Here is a 24,022-nt window from a genome sequence, read left to right on the forward strand (position 1 = left end):
AATTTGTTAGGGTTCGTTCCTTACGTCCTTCTTTGTCAATCATTGGTTCATTGGTGAAATTAGCATTATGACAATATCTTTAATTAAATCATTCAAAAACCTTTATTAATGCAATTGCAGACAGAAGTTGACAAACAGGAACATAGCACGCATGTTTCTGAGTAAGTTCTGCCTCAAACAAAAGGTCTCCAGTGGTTTTATTAAACGCTAAGTCGCGCCCTGGTGACGTCACTGCCTAAATCATCATCCTCTACTCCTGGGACCAAAACCATGCCTACAAAGCTGTATAAACAGGTCCTTATTGTTAGCTAAACACTTAGCAGTAAATGTCCCCTTCCCCCAAAGTTGACCCATTGTGGAATGTTTACCTAGTCTTATCTCCTTCACTCCCCTGCAGAGTTCTGTCTAAGGGCCTCTTTATAATGAGGCAGAGAGAGAGAGAACTAAAATACAAATGTAGAACAATACTAAACTTCTACAATGACTATATCTATTGTTAATCAGTAGTCTAAAACCCTATAAATGTAAGGAGGGAGGGGTCTTTTAACCCCTCCCCTTCTATTAATATAACATAAGCATAATCAATTATTCTAATACACCAAACATTTGTACAGCCCCAATCATGACCCCTAGGTAAATCCTAACATTTCCCCCTTTGAGACTAATTAGTCTCACAGCTTTAATCATAACATTCTCCTCTGAAATCAAATAGATTAGGCAAATCCCCCGATCCATTTGATCCCAGGGATGGCCTTCTAAAGGGTGAAACAATTCCTGGGGTTCCTGGAATGCTGGTGGAGGTGGGTGAATCTGGCTATACTCCCATTCCTCTTTGGTCCTGGGAAGAACCACAGAGTTAAATAAACAATGGGATTAAGAGAAATTAGAAATGCATCAGTATCACCTTCAGCACGATTTGTATCAGATCACCAAACCTCCCACCAGTATAGGAATAAACAAAGAAAACATATCTTTTCCCACCACATTTCCAAATTTAGCATTAAACCAGTCACCAATTTTGTCAAAACCTGTAAACCTGTATCCTTATCACTGCATACTCACATTAATTTAAAAAGTGCTCCCATGCCTTCCTCTATCCTGGAAATATTTACACCGGTCATCTGTTGCTGTAAATCTAACACACTAAAATCCCCTTTATCATAGTTTCTCCTATCACTATAATCTTTCAGTTGACCCACATATTTATGACAAGCTCTAGTATCTCTCATATCTTCCCTCTACCACATTAGGTAAGTTTGCTCCCTTCTTGTGACTACCCCAACAAACATGTGTCCCATAATCCCCAAATGTTCAACAGTCTTTCTAGCCAAGCATTTTATTATACATAAATCAAAAGCAAAACACAGTAGTCCTACCAGGAGCGAAACAATCATGGCAAACAGGAACATCATTACCCTACCCATCACGTTTCCAAATACACCATTAAACCAGTGTCCAATTTGGTTAAAGATGGTATTTTCAGCTTTTCACAGAGTACCTCCTAATTTAGCCAGGTCATTAATAATAACTGTCATGTCAGAGGAGTCAGGAAGCAACATGACACAGTAATCCTCATCGTTTATTCCAAGGGACCTGTAGGCCCCTCTGTCTTCTGGTCACTACTGCCTTCAAATTCTGCACATTTAGTGACAACTGAGTAAAACCCTGTTTTATCAAATTAGTAAGGACCTGCATGGAGTATGTCAAATTATTAATCCATTTACTTATTACTACAACTTCTCATGCTGCTTCCTTCCCCCTTTGACCAACATCAGAATAGTATAATTGCTTTTTCTTTGTCAAGCCCTTGTATTGTTCCTTTTCATAAAATGGAGTAATCTACACCCAAAATCATTCTTTCCAATTGGTACTGCCTGGGTTCCACACAGAAATGCTGTGGAGGTGGGTTTATGGAAAATCATTACCTGTGTGCCAGATGTATTCCCCCTCCCCTGTAATTCTATGTACATCACTATTTTCACCCATTTATTATTCTCCACATCCCCGTCCACAAAGGGAACGGGTAGATTTGGAGAGCAACAAATACCCTGCATGTGTATTTCCATGGTTGAGATTTTCTTGTTTCACAACCATAATGTGTGTGTATATGATGATTTCCTCGACATCTAATGATTCTTCAGGTTCTGTAGCTAAACCCTCTGTCGGTTCTTCTGGCCTTTTGTCTCGGCTTTCTGCTCCTGTCCTTTGGCTCGGACCTTCTTCCTCCTTCAGATGTTCTTGGGTCCCTGGATCTCCCTCCCTGCAGTCGCTCATCCATGGCTCCCACTCTGGGAGATGCTTGCAGTGGGAGAGATGATGCCAGCCGGACCTCTCCTCTACCCGCAGGGCTGGAACAGACCCATCTGTCGTGGTTGGTTCCATTTTCGCTTTTGGACCCTGAGTTTCACCCATTCTCCAACGTTTATGGGTAGCTCGTCAGGGTCTTCACCTGGGATTGGTTCTGCTGCTTTCCTAGTGTAAAAGTGGAGAAAACTTACAACAGAAGTTAGTTCCTTCATGTACTCAAGATGGTCACACCATATCTCAGTTATGTCTATCTGTCGGTCAGTCATAGGTCTCACCCCTGGGGTGTTCATTGGTCGTCTTGTTAACATTTCATATTGTGTACTTTCATGAGGACAAGAGGTAATCCCTCTACCCATGTCATTCCTGTGGAATAGCATAGTTTGACAAGGGAACATTTAATTTTCTTATTAGCCCTCAGTAACTCTCGTTACTCCACGGTTGATAGATGGACACAAACTTCTGGTCAACACCCATCATTTTGGCCATTTGGGTAACCACATCTCCTATGAGATGGATCCCATTGTCTGCAGACAAACCTCAGGCACTCCGAACCTGAGTATAATTTCCCTAACTAGCAATTTTGCAACTGTTCGCGCAATACAGTTGGATGGTTCCACCCACCTGGTAAACCTGTCAATTATCACCAGGCAGTATCTCTTTCTTTTCGCTCTATCATGTCTATAAAATCCATAGCTATGTGGACAAAATATCCTTTTGGAGTGAGGAACTTCCCTGGTTGCAGTGGAGTTCCCTTGTCTATATTATATAACAAACATGTTGCACAACGATAAATGAACTGCTTTACGTGCCGATTCAAATTTTGGGTCAAATTTAAATTTTCAAACATTCTCCTCCTCCTCCATTCTCCTCTCATATCCCCCTTTTGACGAATGGCTCACTCCATGAGCCAATCGGAAAATAATAAAACTATGGTTGATGGTAAACAGGACATACCAGACAAATGATGTAGCCATAAGCCAGACCTAGGACAGAGAGCACACCTTCTCACCCTCCACACCTGGTGATTTAGAATATCAGCCTGCTACTATTTCTTAAGATCAGTAGTTTCAAATGATACAACCAACTAAAAAAATTAAATGCATGACAAAAGGAAACAGCAATTAGGCGGCCTCATCAGCTATGCTGTTACTTAACCTATCATTATCACACCAACCTGTGTATGCCTCCACCTTAACAATAGCCAATGTGTTAGGTTTTCACATAGCTTCAAACAACTGTTCAACAAAAGGTCTGTTTTTAACAGGTGTGCCTGTGGAATTAGTAAATTCCTGCTCTCCAAATCCTACACCATAACAAACAAACCCCAATAACATATGCTGAGTCAGAGTAGCCAGTAAAGGCTTCCCTTCCCCCAATTCACAAGCTGTGGTCAGAGCTAATAAATCTGCCTGTTGCGCTGATCAATGGTCTGGTAGGGGCCGTATAACCTCAATATCACCTCCCACATCTACTACAGCTTATCCTACATGTTTCTACCCTGTGCTTTGATCTATATAGGCAGATCCATCAACGAACAGCATCATGTCAGAGTCAAGCAGAGGTTCTTCAAACAAGTCTTTGTCCGGTACACATTCCTGGGCTGTCCAGATGTCCCTGTTATTGTTACTGATGATTTGCTCAGGGAAGCTCTCCAACAACTTGTCCAGTTTTACATGCACAGGAACAGTGAGCTCCCGTGTCTATTAGGAATGGTAGGTCATGTCCAGTAATGTTGAGTAACCATTGGCTCTTCTCTTCCATCTTTGAAATCATACTGGGGATACTGGAGCAGGGGAGTTGGGCACCTTTGTTTTTAATTCTGAGGAAAATAAGAACCATTGGTGTTATGATTTCCCATTGACCATGTTTGTCCTCCGTCATTAACTTGTCCTCCTTGTCCATATTGCATATGTGGCCCCTGGGGAGCATTTTCATCTCCGGGGGAGTGGTACTGTTGCTGAGGAGCATATTGTTGCCATGGTGGGTTATACGCTCCAGGATGTGCATAATCAAAAGTTCCTCTCCCTCTGCCAGGCCCAAAGTTTCCTCTGCCCCTGCTATAACCTCTTCCTCTTCCATTTCCCCAACACTGTGAACTTAAATGCCCCAATTTCCCACAGGCCCAGCATTGAGTGTTTGTCCAGTCACGAGGGGCTCTGGCGGGCCCATATCCTCTGCCATACCATGTTTTTGTGTCATCATAAGGCTGAATGGGGAAAGGCACAGACCCTACAGTCACCAGATTCACGGGTGTCAGATGTGACTGGGGGGGGCTGCAGGTTGTGGTTGTGATGAGCCTGTAGGAACAATTTGAGCAGCCATCACATTGTGAGTAAACCCACCACTTCCTTTCTCGATCTGTGCAAGCTGGGCCTTCTTCAGTGCAGTGTCTAGTCCTCCTTTCCTCGATTTCTCATCATACTTTTGTTTCTTCCAGTTCCTGAACCAGTGTCTGAGATACTCTTCTTTCTCTCCCCCAGTCTTTCTGTCCCATCCTATTTCATCTTCAACCTTTTTTCTGATGGGTTCAGGGCAATTTTTTTCAGTATAATCATAGAACATGCGTTCTCCAGTGTCATTCTGGTCATATCTTTCTCCGAGTTCCTCATTCCATATTGTTTTAAACTTTTCAAGCCATTCTGTGAAATCTGTGTTTTCGTCGAGGGCCACATGGCTTAGTCTGGTCATATCTCTTACAGTGGGGTATTCATATCTTAGAGTCCTCCACAGGGGTGCTCGGACTTCACTCAATACGGTTTCAGGTGGAGCATCATCGATGCGGGCTCTCAACAACAGCGTTTCCAATTGCCCTGGTGTCATCATCCTCGCCAATAGCGCCTTGAGGTCCCCCAGGCACAGGTTTCCGTTGTGCCCGTGTAAATGCTCAAAAGTCTGTATCCACCCATCCGCTCCTTTCGAGATCCTGGGCATGCCTTTCACTGCTGTTTCCAGGTCTCCAAAACTCCAAGCCTTGTATTCCTGAGTCACCTGTCCCCCTGGACCCGTACGATACACCAAGGGCATGGAAAATGTCTCTCCCTTTCCATCTCTCCCTAAATCTCTCAGTTATTCTTCACACTCTTCTACCTCCCTCTGGTAGCGTCTTACCATATCTTTGGCTTGTCTGACCTCACATTTCAGCTTTTGACTTTCCTCTATATCATCTGTGTCCATTGTCTCTTTAATCTTATCATCAATTAGCATTTGTAGATCTTCTATCAACTTTCTCTTCTGTTTTCGTAATGTATATAACTTATTATTTGCCAGTCTTCCTTCTTCTTTCTGTCTTTCTTCCCTGTCTCTGAATAGGTCACTCATGGATGGTAACACTTTGTATTTTTCTTTTATTTCTTTAGTAGTTAGTTTGTTTTCTACTGGCGGCCATATGTCTATGGTCTGCCAGTCTGTTCCTTTTTGTGGAGTGAGATGGGGTGATGAGGGAATCTCCCTCCAGGAACTGTTCCTCCTTTTTTCATCCAATGTCATTTTTCTTATACTGCTTGCTGCTGCTGTTGTGTCATCCACCTCCTTCATCAGAGTTCCTTTGAGGATAATTGTGGTTGCTTCTCCATTTTCTTCTGTCAGTGGTATAAGAGGGTAGATCTGTGTATATTCACCCCGGGTACCTTTGGGTTGATTGTTATACGGCGGCGGGGCAGTGGGGAGTACTCCTGTTCTGTCTCTGTCTTGACTCAGTTCTTTCTTTCCGCATTCTATTGTTCTCTCTAGTTTTAGTTTGGTCCCGGTAGCCTTGTTCATGAAGATCTGTCCTTCCAGCAACATAATTTCAATCACAGTTTCTGATACAAAACTCTTTTTTATCATCTTCTTTTTGTCCATTTTTCTTGTCTGAATGATCTCCTTGACTAAATCCAACCTAGTCTTGTTGAATGAACCAGCTATTGGATATCTATTTTCTCCTGCCATCTCAGTCCAGACATGCCATTTCTTAAAAGTGTCTGTAAATTCCACAGCAGGAAACTTATTTTGCATATATTCAACAGGTGTGACAGGCTTCATTGCTCCCATCTCCTCATTCTGATTTGACTGTGCCATGATGCTCCGGCTTTTTATTTAGATTGTCTGCGTGTAATGTGTTTTTCTATAAGGTTATCCTAAAGTGGGTGTAGTATGTAGGAATATGCCTATATAACTTATTGTCTATCTTCATTCAGTGTGTTGTAAATAACAGTGGGTGATACTGTAATCGTAATTCTACTCTCACTTGAAACAGGCTATAGTAAATGGTTCTACTTATACTCAAATATATTTCACACACGGGCCTCAGAGACAACCTCATGGTAAAATCCAATTTCTAATGTTTTATCTCAAGAGTGTAGAGTAATAGTTAGATGTTTTACACCAGTGCTCCCTGGTGTAGGATCACAAAATAACTTTTATAAAAATGTTCCCAATACTGTTCCATGGTAGAAAAGTGTCATTATCAAATAACTTTTATTCAAATAATTTCTATCCTACTCCTAACTTTTTATTCCACCATTGGGCCATTACCTAATAACTCCCGCCATATTCCACAGACAAACAAACAATGAAACATATAACGGACTATACATTAACAACTCAATTCACTCACTTGGTAAATTTCACACAAAATTACCACTATTCATAACCAACTCAACTCATTCGCTGGGTACCTCTACAAAAATAAAAATAACTAGTCTTTACTACTCAAAATAAAATAGATGATTAACACTGAATCACCTCTGCAAAACCAAAAGTAATGATCGCTGCATTACTACTCAATATATAATAGATGATTATCACGGAATCACCTCTTCAAAACCAAAAGTAATGATCGCTGCATTACCTCCCAATATATAAGAAATGATTATCACGGAATCACCTCTTCAAAACCAAAAGTAATGATCGCTGCATTACCTCCCAATATATAATAAATGATTATCACGGAATCACCTCTTCAAAACTAAAAGTAATGATCACTGCATTACCTCCCAATATATAATGGATGATTATCACTGAATCACCTCTTCAAACATTCAATTCATTCATCATATATTGACATCATGCATTTCACCAATAGTCCGTTACATAATTTCTCCAAACTAAAATCCGACTGTGTCATATTCAAAGTGTATGTCTATAATTTAGATTGAGTGAGGTGCCACTTACTTGTTAGAGAGAAACCACACCAGTAAATGCCATTTAATTACAGACTTAGATTAAACGGGTGTCTGCTTACCTTATTTAATTTTGAGCTCTGGCAACGTGGTGTGGAATCTCTACCAACCGCGGTGACACTCACTCCTGGCAAGCTCGCCAAATGTTAGGGTTCGTTCCTTACGTCCTTCTTTGTCAATCATTGGTTCATTGGTGAAATTAGCATTATGACAATATCTTTAATTAAATCATTCAAAAACCTTTATTAATGCAATTGCAGACAGAAGTTGACAAACAGGAACATAGCACGCATGTTTCTGAGTAAGTTCTGCCTCAAACAAAAGGTCTCCAGTGGTTTTATTAAACGCTAAGTCGCGCCCTGGTGACGTCACTGCCTAAATCATCATCCTCTACTCCTGGGACCAAAACCATGCCTACAAAGCTGTATAAACAGGCCCTTATTGTTAGCTAAACACTTAGCAGTAAATGTCCCCTTCCCCCAAAGTTGACCCATTGTGGAATGTTTACCTAGTCTTATCTCCTTCACTCCCCTGCAGAGTTCTGTCTAAGGGTCTCTTTATAATGAGGCAGAGAGAGAGAGAGAACTAAAATACAAATGTAGAACAATACTAAACTTCTACAATGACTATATCTATTGTTAATCAGTAGTCTAAAACCCTATAAATGTAAGGAGGGAGGGGTCTTTTAACCCCTCCCCTTCTATTAATATAACATAAGCATAATCAATTATTCTAATACACCAAACATTTGTACAGCCCCAATCATGACCCCTAGGTAAATCCTAACAAATTCACACAGGACACCGGATAAGACAGGAGAAGTACTCCAGATATAACAGACTGACCCTAGCCCCCCGACACATAAACTACTGCAGCATAAATACTGGAGGCTGAGACAGGAGGGGTCAGGAGACACTGTGGCCCCATCCGATGATACCCCCGGACAGGGCCAAACAGGGGGTATCATCGGATGGGGCCACAGTGTCTCCTGACCCCTCCTGTCTCAGCCTCCAGTATTTATGCTGCAGTAGTTTATGTGTCGGGGGGCTAGGGTCAGTCTGTCAGTCTACACTCTTGCTATGAGATGGTTGTCCTCACACCCTGAGATTTCAGAGATCTCTGGTTGAATAATCAAACAGTAATTTGCATATGCCATCCATGAAATGTTTAAGCAGGCAAAATATGGTGTACTGAGGCATGAATTACAACATGATTACCAAATTAAATATTAAAGATGTCATCCCTGAAGGGGACAAGCAGCTTTTCCTCCAACCTCTGTGATAGGTTAACAAAGGTGATGAAACATCAGTCATATTCAAAGGCAAAGAGTGCCCTTGTTTCATGTAACCCATAGATCAGAAGAATCTACATTTTATTCCTCAAGATTTGTTTTAAATCATGGATGCCAAAAATGTGGTTAAACAAATCAAAGGCATCATCAGCTATCTTACCCCACGCTGTTACAAATCTCTGCAGCTAGGCTTGTACATGGTTGTACAACTATCAGATGCACAGGTAACTGCCAAAATAAAGAAAACACTTGAGTAAATGAGGGATACAAAGTATACTGAAGAAAATATAAATGCAACATGTAAAGTGTTGGTCCTGTCACGTTCTGACCATAGTTCTTTTGTATTTTCTTTGTTTTAGTGTGGTCAGGGCGTGAGTTGGGTGGGTAATCTATGTTTTCTATTTCTGTGTTGGTTTTCTGTGTTTGGCCTGATATGGTTCTCAATCAGAGGCAGCTGTCAATCGTTGTCCCTGATTGGGAACCATATTTAGGTAGCCTGTTTTCTGTTGGGTTTTGTGGGTGGTTGTCTTCAGTCTTTGTGTGTCTGCACCAGATAGAACTGTTTCGGTTTTCACTTTTGTTGTTTTGTAATTTGTAGTGTTCAGTTTTTTGAGTTTCATTAAATTAAGATGAACACTAACCACGCTGCGCTTTGGTCCTCTCCTTCTTCCACCGACGAAAGCCGTTACAGAACCACCCACCAAAAAAGGACCAAGCAGCGTGGTAACGGGCAGCAGCAGGAGAACCAGCGATATCTGGAGAAATGGACTTGGGAGGAGATTCTGGACGGCAAGGGACCCTGGGCACAGGCTGGTGAGTATCGCCGCCCAAAGCTGAGCTGGAGGCAGCGAAAGCGGAGAGGCGGTGGTATGAGGAGGCTGCACGAAAGCGCGGCTGGAAGCCAGAGAGGCAGCCCCAAAAATGTCTTGGGGGGGCACACAGGGAGTGTGGCTAAGACAGGTAGGAGACCTGAGCCAACTCCCCGTGCTTACCGTGGAGAGAGAGCAACCGGGCAGGCACCGTGTTATGCAGAGATGCGCACGGTGTCCCCGGTAGGCAGGAATAGCCCGGTGCAGTACATAGCAGCACCTCGTATCGGCCGGGCTAGAGTGGGCATCGAGCCAGGTGCCATGAAGCCGGCTCTACGCATCTGGTCTCCAGTGCGTCTCCTCGGGCCGGTGTACATGGCACCAGCCCTACGCATGGTGTCCCCGGTTCGCCAGCACAGCCCAGTGCGGGCTATTCCACCTCGCCGCACTGGCCTGGCTATGGGGAGCATTCAGCCAGGTAGGGTTGGGCAGGCTCGGTGCTCGAGACCTGTAGTGTGCCTCCACGGTCCGGTCTATCCGGTGCCTTCTCCACGCACCAGTCCGCCTGTAGCAGCCCCTCGCACCAGCCCAGTACCACCAGTGCCAACACCACGCACCAGGCTTCCTGTGCATCTCCAGAGTCCAGTACGCCCTGTTCCTCCTCTCCGCACTCGCCCAGTGGTGCGTGTCCCCAGTCCGGTACCACCAGTTCCGGCACCACGCACCAAGCCTACTGTGCGTCTCCAGGGTCCAGTATGCCCTGTTCCTGCTCCCCGCACTTGACCAGTGGTGCGTGTCCCCAGCCCGGTACCACCAGTTCCGGCACCACGCACCAGGCCTACTGTGCGCCTCAGCAGGCCAGAGTCTCCCGTCTGTCCAGTGCCGCCTGAGCTGCCCGTCTGTCCAGCGCCACCTGAGCTGCCCGTCTGTCCAGCGCCGCCTGAGCTGCCCGTCTGTCCAGCGCCGTCTGAGCTGCCCGTCTGTCCTGAGCCGTCAGAGCTGCCCGTCTGTCCTGAGCCGTCAGAGCTGCCCGTCTGTCCTGAACCGTCAGAGCCGCCCGTCTGTCCTGAGCAGCTAGAGCCGTCCGTCAGTGAGGAGCCGCCAGAGCCGTCCGTCAGTCAGGAGCCACCAGAGCCGCCCGCCAGTCAGGAGCCGCCAGAGCCGCCCGCCAGTCAGGAGCCGCCAGAGCCGCCCGCCAGTCAGGAGCCGCCAGAGCCGCCCGCCAGTCAGGAGCCGCCAGAGCCGCCCACCAGTCAGGAGCCGCCAGAGCCGCCCGCCAGTCAGGAGCCGCCAGAGCCGCCCGTCAGTCAGGAGCCGCCAAAGCCGCCCGCCAGTCCGGAGCTGCCCCTCAGTCCGGAGCTGCCCCTCAGTCCGGAGCTGCCCCTCAGTCCGGAGCTGCCCCTCAGTCCGGAGCTACCCCTCAGTCCGGAGCTGTCCTTCAGTCCGGAGCTGCCCCTCAGTCCGGAGCTCCCCCTCAGTCCGGAGCTGCCCCTCAGTCCAGTGGGGCCATTTAGTAGGGTTGCCAATCCTAGGTCGGCGGCGAGGGTCGCCGTTCCTAGGAGGCCGCGGAAGCGGGTAATGACAATGGGGGAGTGGGGTCCACGTCCAGCGCCAGAGCCTCCACCGCGGACAGATGCCCACCCAGACCCTCCCCTATAGGTTCAGGTTTTGCGGTCAGAGTCCGCACCTTGGGGGGGGAGGGGGGGGGGGGTACTGTCACGTTCTGACCATAGTTCTTTTGTATTTTCTTTGTTTTAGTGTGGTCAGGGCGTGAGTTGGGTGGGTAATCTATGTTTTCTATTTCTGTGTTGGTTTTCTGTGTTTGGCCTGATATGGTTCTCAATCAGAGGCAGCTGTCAATCGTTGTCCCTGATTGGGAACCATATTTAGGTAGCCTGTTTTCTGTTGGGTTTTGTGAGTGGTTGTCTTCAGTCTTTGTGTGTCTGCACCAGATAGAACTGTTTCGGTTTTCACTTTTGTTGTTTTGTAATTTGTAGTGTTCAGATTTTTGAGTTTCATTAAATTAAGATGAACACTAACCACGCTGCGCGTTGGTCCTCTCCTTCTTCCACCGACGAAAGCCGTTACAGGTCCCATGTTTCATGAACCCAGCAATGTTCCATACACACAAAAAAGCATATTTATCTCAAATTTGTTCATCTTTTATTGTGGCATAAACACAACCAGTCATGATGTTTTTATCTGATTGTCAAACAATCGTTTTAAGGGCTCCTTTACTAGGCTACCCTTGCACGTTCATCCACTCGCAACATATTTCCAACCTCCAAACAGTGGTGAATGGAAAGAGACATCTGTTACACAAAACACCAAAAAGTGTAATGACATTTGACAGGGGGGAAGAATTTATGCATCCACACGCGTCTCAGTGTTGGCCACTCATCCCTGCCTTTGCAAAATGTCCGTTTTTTTGTCTAACCACATCGCATTTTGGAATGTAGTCTATACCACCTGTTTTCAAGTCCGCAAATGTTTCATGACATGAGGTAATGATTAATAATGGTGTAATAACCTACAGTTCTCTTGACTTTTTGCTTTCATTATTGTGATAGGCTCATGTTTTACTGGTACGGCGTACCCCCACTGTCTTTTGCCAGGACGCCTTACCCGGAACATACCGCCTTAATTTCACCCCTGTTCCTGAGTTAATTATGCAATTAACGTCCCATCATCCTTATTGTCATGTATAAAATTGCCCAGTTGCCCATTATTTTGGCTACCATGGCTAGAAAAAAAGATCTCATTGACTTTGAAAAAGGGGTCTCAAAGGACCATAGGGGGTTTAAAGTGTGTGTGTGTTTCAGTCACCAGATCTCAACCCAATTGAACACTTATGGGAGATTCTGGAGCGGCCTCTGAGACAGTACCATCAACAAAACATGCCTTATTAAGATACATTATGTTGATGTTTCCTTTATTTTGGCAGTTACCTGTATCTTTAGGTTTTATTGGTGACATTTATTTCATATACTCATATTCTACAATCCAACAGAAACACTGAAATCATCCATTCATGCTCTACGTTCACATCCTGTTACCAGGCTGAAAATGTAGGATGATCTCACTCTTCTGGCTTCCTCTAGGTGGAAAAACACACCTGAATAGACAGTATGTATGGCTACCACAGGCTACACAGCCTTTTAAAAACAGACACTTCCCACTGGGCACACACTGGTTGAATCAATGTTGTTTCCACGTCAATTCAATGACATTTTGTTGAACCAATGTGGAATAGACGTTGAATTGACATCTGTGCCCAGTGGGTTGTATCTAAAAGTCTTATCGAAAGTACTTACAAAAATCTGTATCTACTGTATGTCAGTTTTCATAATGAACAATTCAATCCCACACTGAGAAGACAGATTCCCAGCTCTCAGCTCTTCCTAAGAAATATATTTGCTTAACACTTTATTATGCAGTATACTGTCCTCATTGCCGTGTTATTGAAACTATTTTTGAATACAAAGTGTGGGATATAGGACCTGTGTGCTATTTGATAATATCCAGCTACTTACATGAGGATGACATCCGTTTACCACCATTTAGTTATATTATAAACCAGATTTAAACCGATGGATTAACTTTTTAACAATGTACAGCTCAATAAAGGGACTGATAGATGAGACGGTCAACAAATCAATTATTTATTTCAAATTGAACTATACAACTCAAAGATTCACTTGTGTCATGTTATGGTGAATTTGCATTCAGTGACAGCAGTGAGTGAACGGCCACAGCACAGCTTGAACAGCATGTCCACCGCTGGGTGCTCTCTGGCTGCCAGCCCAGCTCATTCTAATGCTGATATTAGTATTCAGGGAGACATGGACAGACACCTTGGAAGTGTGTGGATGGCAGACTGGCAAGATCCACCCAGCACCCACCCACCATGCAGCTCTGCACTATAACTAAACAGTAATCTGGGAAGAGACAAAAACAAAGCTTGGCTGTATATAAAAGGACTGGCTGATGACACACAACTGCATGTGGGCGGATGGAAGGAGATGACGGGAGGGAGAGGGGAGTTAGGATGATTTGAGGGACTGACAGGCGAACAGCTCACTCACTCACACCCCTCTCCTCTCAGATACTGCTGGTAGCACCACACATGTAACCTATTTCCTGAGATTGTCTGCTTACTATCTGTTTGCTTTTTGACATTCCTCAGTCTCCATGGTGTATTGTGTTCCATAGTCAGGGTTGTGTAGGTAGGTTATTTCTAAATGTAATCCGTTACAATTACTAGTTACCTGTCCAAAATTTGTATCAGTAACATAACTTTTGGCTTAACAAACTCAGTAACGTAATCAGATTTTTGGGGGGATTGCTTTTCTCTTAAAAGGCATTAGAAGAAGACAAATTATCCATCAAACGCATTTGCTGTGCCATCATAGTGGTCTCTGACTTATGGTCAAATCAAATCAAATGTTATTTGTCACATGCGCCGAATACAACAGGTGTAGTAGACCTTACAGTGAAATGCTTACTTACAAGCCCCTAACCAACAATGCAGTTTTAAGAAAAATAAGAGTTAAGTAAAAAATAGATATTTAAAATAAAAGTAACAAATCATTCGACAGCAGCAGTAAAATAACAATAGCGAGGCTATATACAGGGGGTACTGGTACAGAGTCAATGTGCGGGAGCACCGGTTAGTCGAGGTAATTGAGGTAATATGTACATGCAGGTTTGAGTTAAAGTGACTATGCATAGATAATAAACAGAGAGTAGCAGCAGTGTAAAAGAGGGGTCTGGGTAGCCCTTTGATTAGGGGTTAGACTCGCTCAGGCGGAACAAGTTTAAACTTGCTCCTTTTTTTAATGCTGAATTGAATGTCATTGGGAAATGTATAGGTATCCAAGAAGCAATCATCTAGGTTTACAAAAGTATCTGTAATCTGATTTAAATATTGTTGCTTATAACGTTACTGATTGGAGTTAGTTTTTTTGTAATCAGATTACATGTAATCAGTTACTCCCCAACCCTGTCCGTAATATGGTATGTATTGGCTTTATCAGATGAGTAATCCCTGTCTCTGGTCCCATCCTCTCCATTTATCCCTCTCCCCCCTTCAGGTGCAGACCACCACCATGTGCATCTCTGTCAGTCTGAGTGGCTCAGTGGTGCTGGGCTGCCTCTTCGCCCCTAAGACCCACATCATCCTGTTCCAGCCCCAGAAGAACGTCACCTCGCTCCGGGTGGCCACCACCCGCTTCGGCGTCACCACCGGCCCCGGATCCAGCTTCTCTCAAGGTACAAACCCCGCCGGCAGGCGAACACAACCTTCATCATCACCATTACCATCATCATCATTATTATTTCCATCGTGGTCGCTAAAATAATTTTACATTATCATTATTAATCACTGAGATGTTTCAACACATTACGTGATACAACACGTCACTTGAGAACAGCCCTGTGGTGAGCTGTCAGACCAGCGTCTCTATATTTTAGAATGAGGTGTTCTTTTCTACTCCATCTTCTTCTCTAATCTGACTGCCAGTGGATTGTAATCTGATAGAAGTGTTGTAGAAAATGGTCTATTCTCTTTCTGCAGCTTCAGCCTCCAATATTGTACCAACGGTGTGTAATGGTCGAGAAGTGGTGGACTCCACGACTTCATCTTTGTGAAGACTGACAGACTGAGCCTCATGTTCCTCTGCTGCCATTGTATACACTTCTATAACCACTAGTCAAGAATCAGCTGTTTCAGATAATAAAGAGGTCACACAGAAGATTGTCCAGATTTGGTTATCCTCTTAGTGCTGTGAGTACAATGTCCCGATTCTGTTTTCATTCTCTGCCTAGTAGCGATTTTAAAAAGAGATGTCAAAGATTCAGTATTATAGCCCTTCTTTTTATTGAAGATTTTACTTCAGACATGGAGTAAATTATAGTAAATCTGTTAAATGTAATATATACAAGATGTTTTTAATGTAGATTTTGGTGAACCAGTTTGTGCTTTCTTGTAATTTATGTAAATAAAAAGTTTTTTTTTATTAATATGAAAACTACAGTGTGTTGAATATTTTATAACTCTCATACACAGGCTGTCTGACTGAAACAAAATGTGTTGTAGTTAAACTGTCATTCAATCAGAAGACATTACTTATCACAGAGTCACCAAGGAGGTGATCAAATGCTAGTGTGTGTATTTTAGTTAAAGTATTATGTTGCATAGAAACCATTCTCCTACGTGTTACCGCTGCTCTTGAATTCCACAGAGCATTTGGGGAAAGGTGAATAAAATGAATGACATGTCATTACAGAATAGTATCACCCTGGAGCCTCGGCATGAGTAACCCTCAGAAACACCTCCAAGAACTTCCAACTCAAAAAACTACATCAACAGTTGCCATTTTCAAGTATTTAACACCGTGGCATTTTCAGGCGGCCTGATAACTGGCATAGCCACATCACAGGAACCCATTACTGATAAAAATATACCAGCAGCTTACAAATGCCACGCTCAGCCAGACAAAACGTACCTTAATTTATTGGAGAATCCCACTGGCATACCTTGACCCACCTCCAACTGCCACCTAATGAGCCTCTTCAACTCTTGAATGCTCTAACATTCTAACTCTAAACTCTAACATCAGGAGAAGTAATGCAACTCATCTTGAGACGAGAAGCATAAGCAAATATTACTGTATGCAATATGTGATTCAAATATTTATCATACAATCCCCCTCTAAAATACTATTTGCTTGTGCAATTCCTTGTGCAATTCCTCACTTTAGTTTCACTGAGTGTACAAAACATTGAGGACACATGCTATTTCCATGACAGACTGACCAGGTGAATCCAGGTGATAGTATTGATCCCTTATTGATGTCACTTGTTAAATCCACTTCAATCAGTGTAGATGAAGGGGAAGAGACAGGTTAAAGGATTTTTAAGCCTAGAGACAATTGAGACATGGATTGTGTATGTGTGCCATTCAGAGGGTGAATGGGTGAGACAAAAGATGTAAGTGCCTTTGAGTGGGGTATGGTAGTAGGTGCCAGGCGCACCGGTTTGTGTCAAGAATTGCAACGCTGCTGGGTTCTTCATGGTCAACAGTTTTCCATTTGTATCAAGAATGGTCTACCACCTAAAAGGACATACAGCCAACTTGGGAAGCAATGGATTAAAAATGGACTAGCATCCCTGTAGAACGCTTTTGACACCATCTTGACTCCATGCCCTGACAAATTGAGGCTGTTCCGAGGGCAAAAGGGGGTGCAACTCAATATTAGGAAGTTGTTCTTAATGTTTTGTACATTCAGTGTATGTTGGTAAGTGTACAGTAAATGGGAAGCTGCCAAATATTTGTCTATTTAATTCACCATCTGCAAAGCATGCTGACCAAACAGACCACAGCCTCTCAGTGAAAATTAGCTGGAACATCTACATGACTTTATATGAGAGAAAATCCTCTGCAGGTGCCTTTGAAAACACACCAAACAAAAGTTGTACTGCGGAAGAGTCGAAAGAGAACATGAGCCAGATTCTTCTAAGAACGATGGACCACATCCATGATTCAACACTGCCATCTTGTGTGCATGAAGTGAACTTTCTCCACAAAGGCAAAATCCAGCTGGTACATCTACTACATTTACATGATTGTTGTCACAAATTATGATTTTAATTTGAGTGATATGACATTATTGATGCTGATACATTTAACTAGTACAATCCCAGACAGTACCTACATTATATTAATCCCAGATAAAGAACAGATGATTAACACAATCTAATGTGCCATAGATTAGACCATGTGTTGTAATGGCTAGGTTCAACACAGACCACGCACACTTCATTATGGCCTAATATGACAGCCTATTCTATTTTTCAGAAAACTGATGAGTAGTACAAATTGGCTCCTCACAAGGCTGATCCATTCCTGACAAGCTCAGATTAGTCATTCAGTGTTGGAGTAATGGGGTGTAGCCAGGCCTACCACAGGCCCAGACCTCTATCCCTCTACTACCAGCCAGTCCCTCTCAATCAAAAATATAAAACAGTTTTTTTAAAGCACTAATGTAGCCTTTATCATGTGAACCCTTATATTCTAGAAGGACAACTGCAATTTCCTACAGGTGCAACATTTCCAAGAGGAGGGTATCATTTATGCTTTTAGACATCAGGACTAACTTTAATAAAATAAAATATAGAGTTACTGGTGAGGTAGCCTAGAAATACAATATACAGGCACCTTGTAAGAGAGCAACACCCCTCCCTACCTTCAGGCTATGTTCAAACCCTACACCCCAACCCGAGCACTCCGCTCTGCCACCTCAGGTCTCTTGGCACTCCCACCCCTCAGCCTAGTCCAAGTTCTTCTTGGTCCTGGCATCCCAATGGTGGAACCAGCCCCCCCCCCCCCCCCCCCCCAAAAAAAAAAACAGAACTTGCACTTGACTCTGCTGATAGCTACGTTGTTGAGGAAAAATTTACTTTCTATGCCTGTGAATGTGGTTCTTCCCTTGCTATCTTAAGATGAATGCACTGTAAATCGCTCTGGATTAAAGTGTCTGCTGTAACAGTCCTGAGTTAGCAAATGTCTGGCCATGCCACTCCATGGGCCCAATTCCAACCCGAGTTAAGCATACGTCAAAGGAACGTAATTAACTTTTTATGCACTTTTCTCTCTACGCGTATTCTGACCTTGAACTTAAGCATGAGAATAGCGTACTATTCACTTGCTATTTGTATTGGGTGGAGATCTAATAAATGAAGGTGTGGTGGAGGTGTGTCTACAGATACGGCGTGTTCTAACCTTGACTTAAGCATGAGAATAGCGTACTATTCACTTGCTATTTGTATTGGGTGGAGATCTAATAAATGAAGGTGTGGTGGAGGTGTGTCTACAGATACGGCGTGTTCTAACCTTGACTTAAGCATGAGAATAGCGTACTATTCACTTGCTATTTGTATTGGGTGGAGATCTAATAAATGAAGGTGTGGTGGAGGTGTGTCTACAGATACGGCGTATTCTAACCTTGACTTAATTCCCTTATAATTCCATCAACTTTACGCGCCAGGAAAGCATTAATAAGGTCTAGCGAAACGTACCAAGTGGAAAAAGCATCTATTTAATTTTTTCAGATAGAAATAACAGCATTTGTCATTCAGTGTAATTTACAACTTGATAAGCGCTAAGAGTTAGGTAAATTAATAATTTGTTTGGATAAAGGAATTGTAAATATAGATGTCACTTAGATATATTTTACCTTATAATCGCTGGAGACAAATGTGAAATCAGTCATATAGTAGCAAACTGAAGTATATCAACATTCCCACAGTAAAGTTTATGAAAAGCTGTGCCATTATGCAGAATTTAAAATGTACAGCCTTTTAACTTGCAGGGATGGGAATTCTTGAATGTCTTAATTGTAGGCCACCCCGACTTTCTCCGGCTCCTATTTCTATCATGTTAAATGCTATCCACTATCAGTATTGACCGTCAGTAGTCCTAATAACAACACATATTCAACTGCCAATTCAACTGCCAATATTCAAATACCTTCAGTTGGTATTGCCTTCATTATCGTTTAATTTAATTACATTGTTTTGTTTACCTTCATTTGCTTTCTCTATAAATGCCGTCTCGGCTATGTGGTTCTTGCTGAGGATTCTTAGTAACAGTTGATAATATTTAAAAAAGAGCTCAGACCAAGCATAACAGTTCCATGGTTATTGCAGGCAATAGACGAGGGTATAGCCTACAGTTGTACACTAATCTTCCAACATTAACATGGGTTAAAGAACTTAATGTGGCCATTTTCAGAATGAACCAAACCACCATTTTCAGAGTATTTTTAAATCTACCAATTGGTGCTGAAACGGAGACGAATATGCATTTATTTAGATGGCTTTCTTTCACTGATCCCTAATATTCTGAATCCGTTCCCTCAATATATTCTACTGAGTCTGTCGACAAAATTCTAACTGGAAGGTACACCGTATTTAAAGAGATGGCTTAACATAAATGCACTGAAAACTCTATTGAATGAAAACTCCACAAGAAAATATGTTGGCCAGAAAGTTGGAGGCTTTTCAGTTGAATTACATTTATTCAGAGCGCAAGGGAACCAGGCCTGGAGCCCGTTATGTACATAAGGTGAGTCTGAATACCAACTACTGAGAATTGTGAAGGAAAGGCATGCACAGGAAAGGCTTAAATTCCTGTCAGAATCATGCCTCATGTAAATTGCTGTTACACAAGACAAAATATCTGTCTTTCCTCTTATCATAGACTATTCATCTATCAGTTAGTCACAGTCAATTGTAGCTCTAAGTGGACATGCAAATATTTGAGATAAGGACATTTGCATAACATACCACAAAAGGATCTTCCATTTTAGGGGCACATGGCTGCACTACAAATTGATAATTTCCTACATCAGTAGCCATACTTGTTGCAGTTACACAGGCAGCTCAATACTGATATTTTTCCCACTAATTGCTCTTTTGATCAATCACATCAGATCTTTTCACATCAGCTCTTTTTCAGAGCTGGTCTGATTGGTCAAAAGACAACAACAAAAAATATTGGGCTGCATGCGTAAACGTAGCCTATGAAGGCTAATAGGCTGCATTTAGACAGTTGTAACCGATGTGAAATGGCTAGCTAGTTAGCGGTGGTGCGCGCTAATAGCGTTTCAATCGGTGACGTCACTCACTTTGAGACCTTGAAGTAGTGGTTCCCCGCGGCTTTTGTGGAGCGATGGGTAACGATGCTTCGTGGGTGACTGTTGTTGATGTGTGCAGAGGGTCCCTGGTTCGAGCCCGGGTATGGGCGAGGGGACGGACGTGAAGTTAAACTGTTCCTAAAGTTAAACTGTTCCTAAAATTCTAAATGAATTTGCTAAATGATCCAAAACATTTAATCGAATACATATTTATTTGTCACATGCGCCAAATACAACTGGTGTAGACTTTACTGTGAAATGCTTGCTTATGAGCCCTTCCCAACAATGCAGAATAAAAAAATACACCCAAGAATGGAGCTATATACAGGGTGTATCAGTACCAAATCAATGTGCAGAGGTACGAGGTATTTGTGGTAGATATGGACATGAAGGCAGTGTGTGTGTGTGTGTGTGTGTGTGTGTGTGTGTGTGTGTGTGTGTGTGTGTGTGTGTGTGTGTGTGTGTGTGTGTGTGTGTGTGTGTGTGTGTGTGTGTGTGTGTGTGTGTCGGTCGGTCTCTGTGTGTGTGTTATATGTGTGTGTGGGCGTATGTAGTGTATGTAAATGTGTGTGGGAGTGCCAATAGAGTGTGAGTGGGTATAGGGTTGGTACATTGAGTGAACAAACATTAAGAACACTGACCAGGTGAATCCAGGTGAAAGCTATGATCCCTTATTGATGTCACTTGCTAAATCCACTTTAATCAGTGTAGATAAAGGGGAGACAGGTTAATAAGGATTTTTAAGCTTTGAGAGAATTGAGACATGTACAGTATTGTGTATGTGTGCCATTCAGAGGGTGAATGGGCAAGATCAAATATTTAAGTGTCTTTGAACGGGGTATGGTGGTAGGTGCAAGGTGCACCAAAGGTGTTCTTAATGTTTTGTACACACAGTCTAGTGAGTGTGTGTAGGGTCTGCAGATAGTTCTGTACCATTAATTTACTATTTAGCAGTCTGTCTATTTAGCAGTTTTATTGCTTTGGCATAGAAACTGTCTCGGGCCTGTTGGTTCAAGAGCTGATGCTCCGGTACCGTTTGCCGGATGGTAGCAAAGTGAACAGTCTATGGTTTGGGTGGCTGGAGTCTTCAGCAATTTTTTGTCCTTTCCTCTGACACCGCCTGATATAGAGATCCTGGATGGCAGGGAGCTCGGCCCTAGTGATATACCTGGTTGACTGCACCACTCTCTGTAGCGCATTCCCGTCAAGGGCGGTGCATTTGCCATACCAAGTGGTGATGCAGCCAGTCAAGATGCTCTCAATGATGCAGCTGTAGAACTTTTTGAGAATCCGAGGGCCCATGACAAATATTTTCAGCCTCCTGAGGGGGAAGAGGCACTGCGGTGCCATATTCATGACTGTGGGGGTGTGTGTTGGCCATGTTAAGTTCTTAGTGATGTGGACGCCAATGAACTTGAAGCTTTCGACCCACTCCACAACAGCCCCATCAATGTGGATGTTACGACCATCTTAAAACGGCTTACACGGAACCCAAACCAGCTGAGCAAGTGCGCCATCGTGTGCCATCGTGCATACATTTATTTTGTCCCTCCACACCAAACGCGATCATGACACACAGGTTAAAATATCAAAACTCTGGACCAATTATATTAATTTGGGGACATGTTGAAAAGCATTAAACATTATGGCAATTTAGCTAGTTAGCCTGCACTTGCTAGCTAATTTGTCCTATTTAGCTAGCTTGCTGTTGTTAGCTACTTTGCCCTGGGAAATAAACATTGAGTTGCTATTTTACCTGAAATGCACAAGGTCCTCTCTCAGCCAATTAATCCACACATAAAATGGTCAACCGAATCGTTTCTAGTCATCTCTCCTTTCCAGGCTTTTTCTTCTCTTGACTTTATATTGCGATTGGCAACTTTCGTAAATTAGGTGCATTACCGCCACTGACCTCGTTCGTCTTTCAGTCACCCACGTGGGTATAACCAATGAGGAGATGGCACATGGGTACCTGCTTCTATAAACCAATGAGGAGATGGGAGAAGCAGGACTTGCAGAGCAATCTGCGTCAGAAATAGAACTGATTTCTATTTTACCCCTTGGCAACGCAGACGTTCGTTGGCATGCGTGAGTAGTGTGGGTGCAATAATTGAATAACATAGATTTCTAAATGTATTTTGCAACGCTCGCGCACGTGACGCGAGCGTTGTCGTCAGCCTGTTAGACTTTTAGATTTGTCATGAAGAAGAAAAAAAAGTTATTTGAAGACCAGCTGTTTTAGGCTTAGTTATAGTGAAACATGTCAATTTTGTTCTTCCTTTTGACAGTTTGTTACGAAAGTGATATATTTTTGTATTTCAGTAGTAAATCTATAAATCTTTGTCTCTAACAGTTCAACTCTACCACTGAAATTGCGATGTAGAGGCACCTTGGTTGCGTTCATTATGTTTTTATTTTCTTTAATGTTGGGTTGGGTTGTGGTTTGGGGAACGCTGTCAGCATCACCACCACCCTTTTATATAAGTCACTCATTGTTTCAAGCAACACCTCGCCACACCCACCAAAAAGGATCAAACAGTCCTCAGTCTGTTCAAGACCGTACAGGAAGGTTTTGGGGGAACAGGTCGTTCAGTACAAACCGTTCCGCAACACAGCAAACGTTCAAGCCTCTTAAGGTGCCACTAGGTCATCTCAAGCCAGGGGTTCGGTATGAAATACACTCCCTTTTTGATGTGCTGGGTGGTACCACCTCAAGGCGTACTATAAAAGCAGGTGACAGCGTGCCTTGTTTAGCAATAGAGAGAAATGGTAATGGTATATTTTTGTAGGCACTAACTCTGCCATGGTTCGTTGGACAAAGCTTATAGAGCAAAAGAAGCACCAATTTGCCCTAACTGTTATTTTTATTCAGAACAACACAAAAAAATAATCATAACATTTAAAACTATATAAATATAAAATATACAGGTGAAGTCGGAAGTTTACATACACTTATGTCGGTGTCATTAAAACTCAACCACTCCACAAATTTAACAAACTATAGTTTTGGCAAGTCGGTTAGGACATCTACTATATGCATGACACAAGTAATTTTTCAACAATTGTTTAGACAGATTATGTCACTTATAATTCACTGTATCACAATTCCAGTGGATCAGAAGCTTACATACAATAAGTTGACTGTGCCTTTAAACAGCTTGGAAAATTCCAGAAAATTATGTCATGGCTTTAGAAGCTTCTGATTTACATAATTTGAGTCAATTGTGGATGTACCTGTGGATGTATTTCAATGTCTACCTTCAAACTCAGTGCCTCTTTGCTTGACATCATGGGAAAATCAAAAAAAAATAATTGTAGACCTCCACAAGTCTGGTTCATCCTTGGGAGCAATTTCCAAACGCTTGAAGGTACCATGTTCATCTGTACAAACAATAGTTCGCAAGTATAAACACCATGGGACCACGCAGCCGTCATACTGCTCAGGAAGGAGACGCGTTCTGTCTCCTAGAGATCAACGTACTTTGGTGCGAAAAGTGCAAATCAATCCCAGAACAACAGCAAAGGACCTTGTGAGGATGCTGGAGGAAACAGGTACAAAAGTATCTATATCCACAGTAAAACAAGTCCTATATCGACATAACCTGAAAGGCCGCTCAGCAAGGAAGAAGCCACTGCTCCAAAACCGCCACAAAAAAGCCAGAAAACGGTTTGCAACTGCACATGGGGACAAAGATTGTACTTTTAGGAGAAAGTTCCTCCGTTCTGATGAAACAAAGATAGAACTGTTTGGCCATAATG

The 24,022-nt window shown here is 42.9% G+C and overlaps 1 protein-coding gene across 1 annotated transcript in view; it reads left to right on the forward strand.

Moving 5' to 3' along the window:
- The window catches only part of LOC120021232 (metabotropic glutamate receptor 2-like), a 62,899-nt gene extending 47,684 nt beyond the window's left edge, over nt 1-15,215 (forward strand). Inside the window, exons 4-5 of the mRNA XM_038964905.1 lie at nt 14,660-14,837; nt 15,142-15,215. Of these exons, the coding sequence (XP_038820833.1) occupies nt 14,660-14,837; nt 15,142-15,215 (252 nt within the window). The remainder of the gene's footprint in view (nt 1-14,659; nt 14,838-15,141) is intronic.
- Nucleotides 15,216-24,022: the final 8,807 nt, after the last annotated feature.

The sequence above is a fragment of the Salvelinus namaycush genome, chromosome 2 (assembly GCF_016432855.1).
Source record: "Salvelinus namaycush isolate Seneca chromosome 2, SaNama_1.0, whole genome shotgun sequence".
Classification (NCBI taxonomy): Eukaryota; Metazoa; Chordata; class Actinopteri; order Salmoniformes; family Salmonidae; genus Salvelinus; species Salvelinus namaycush.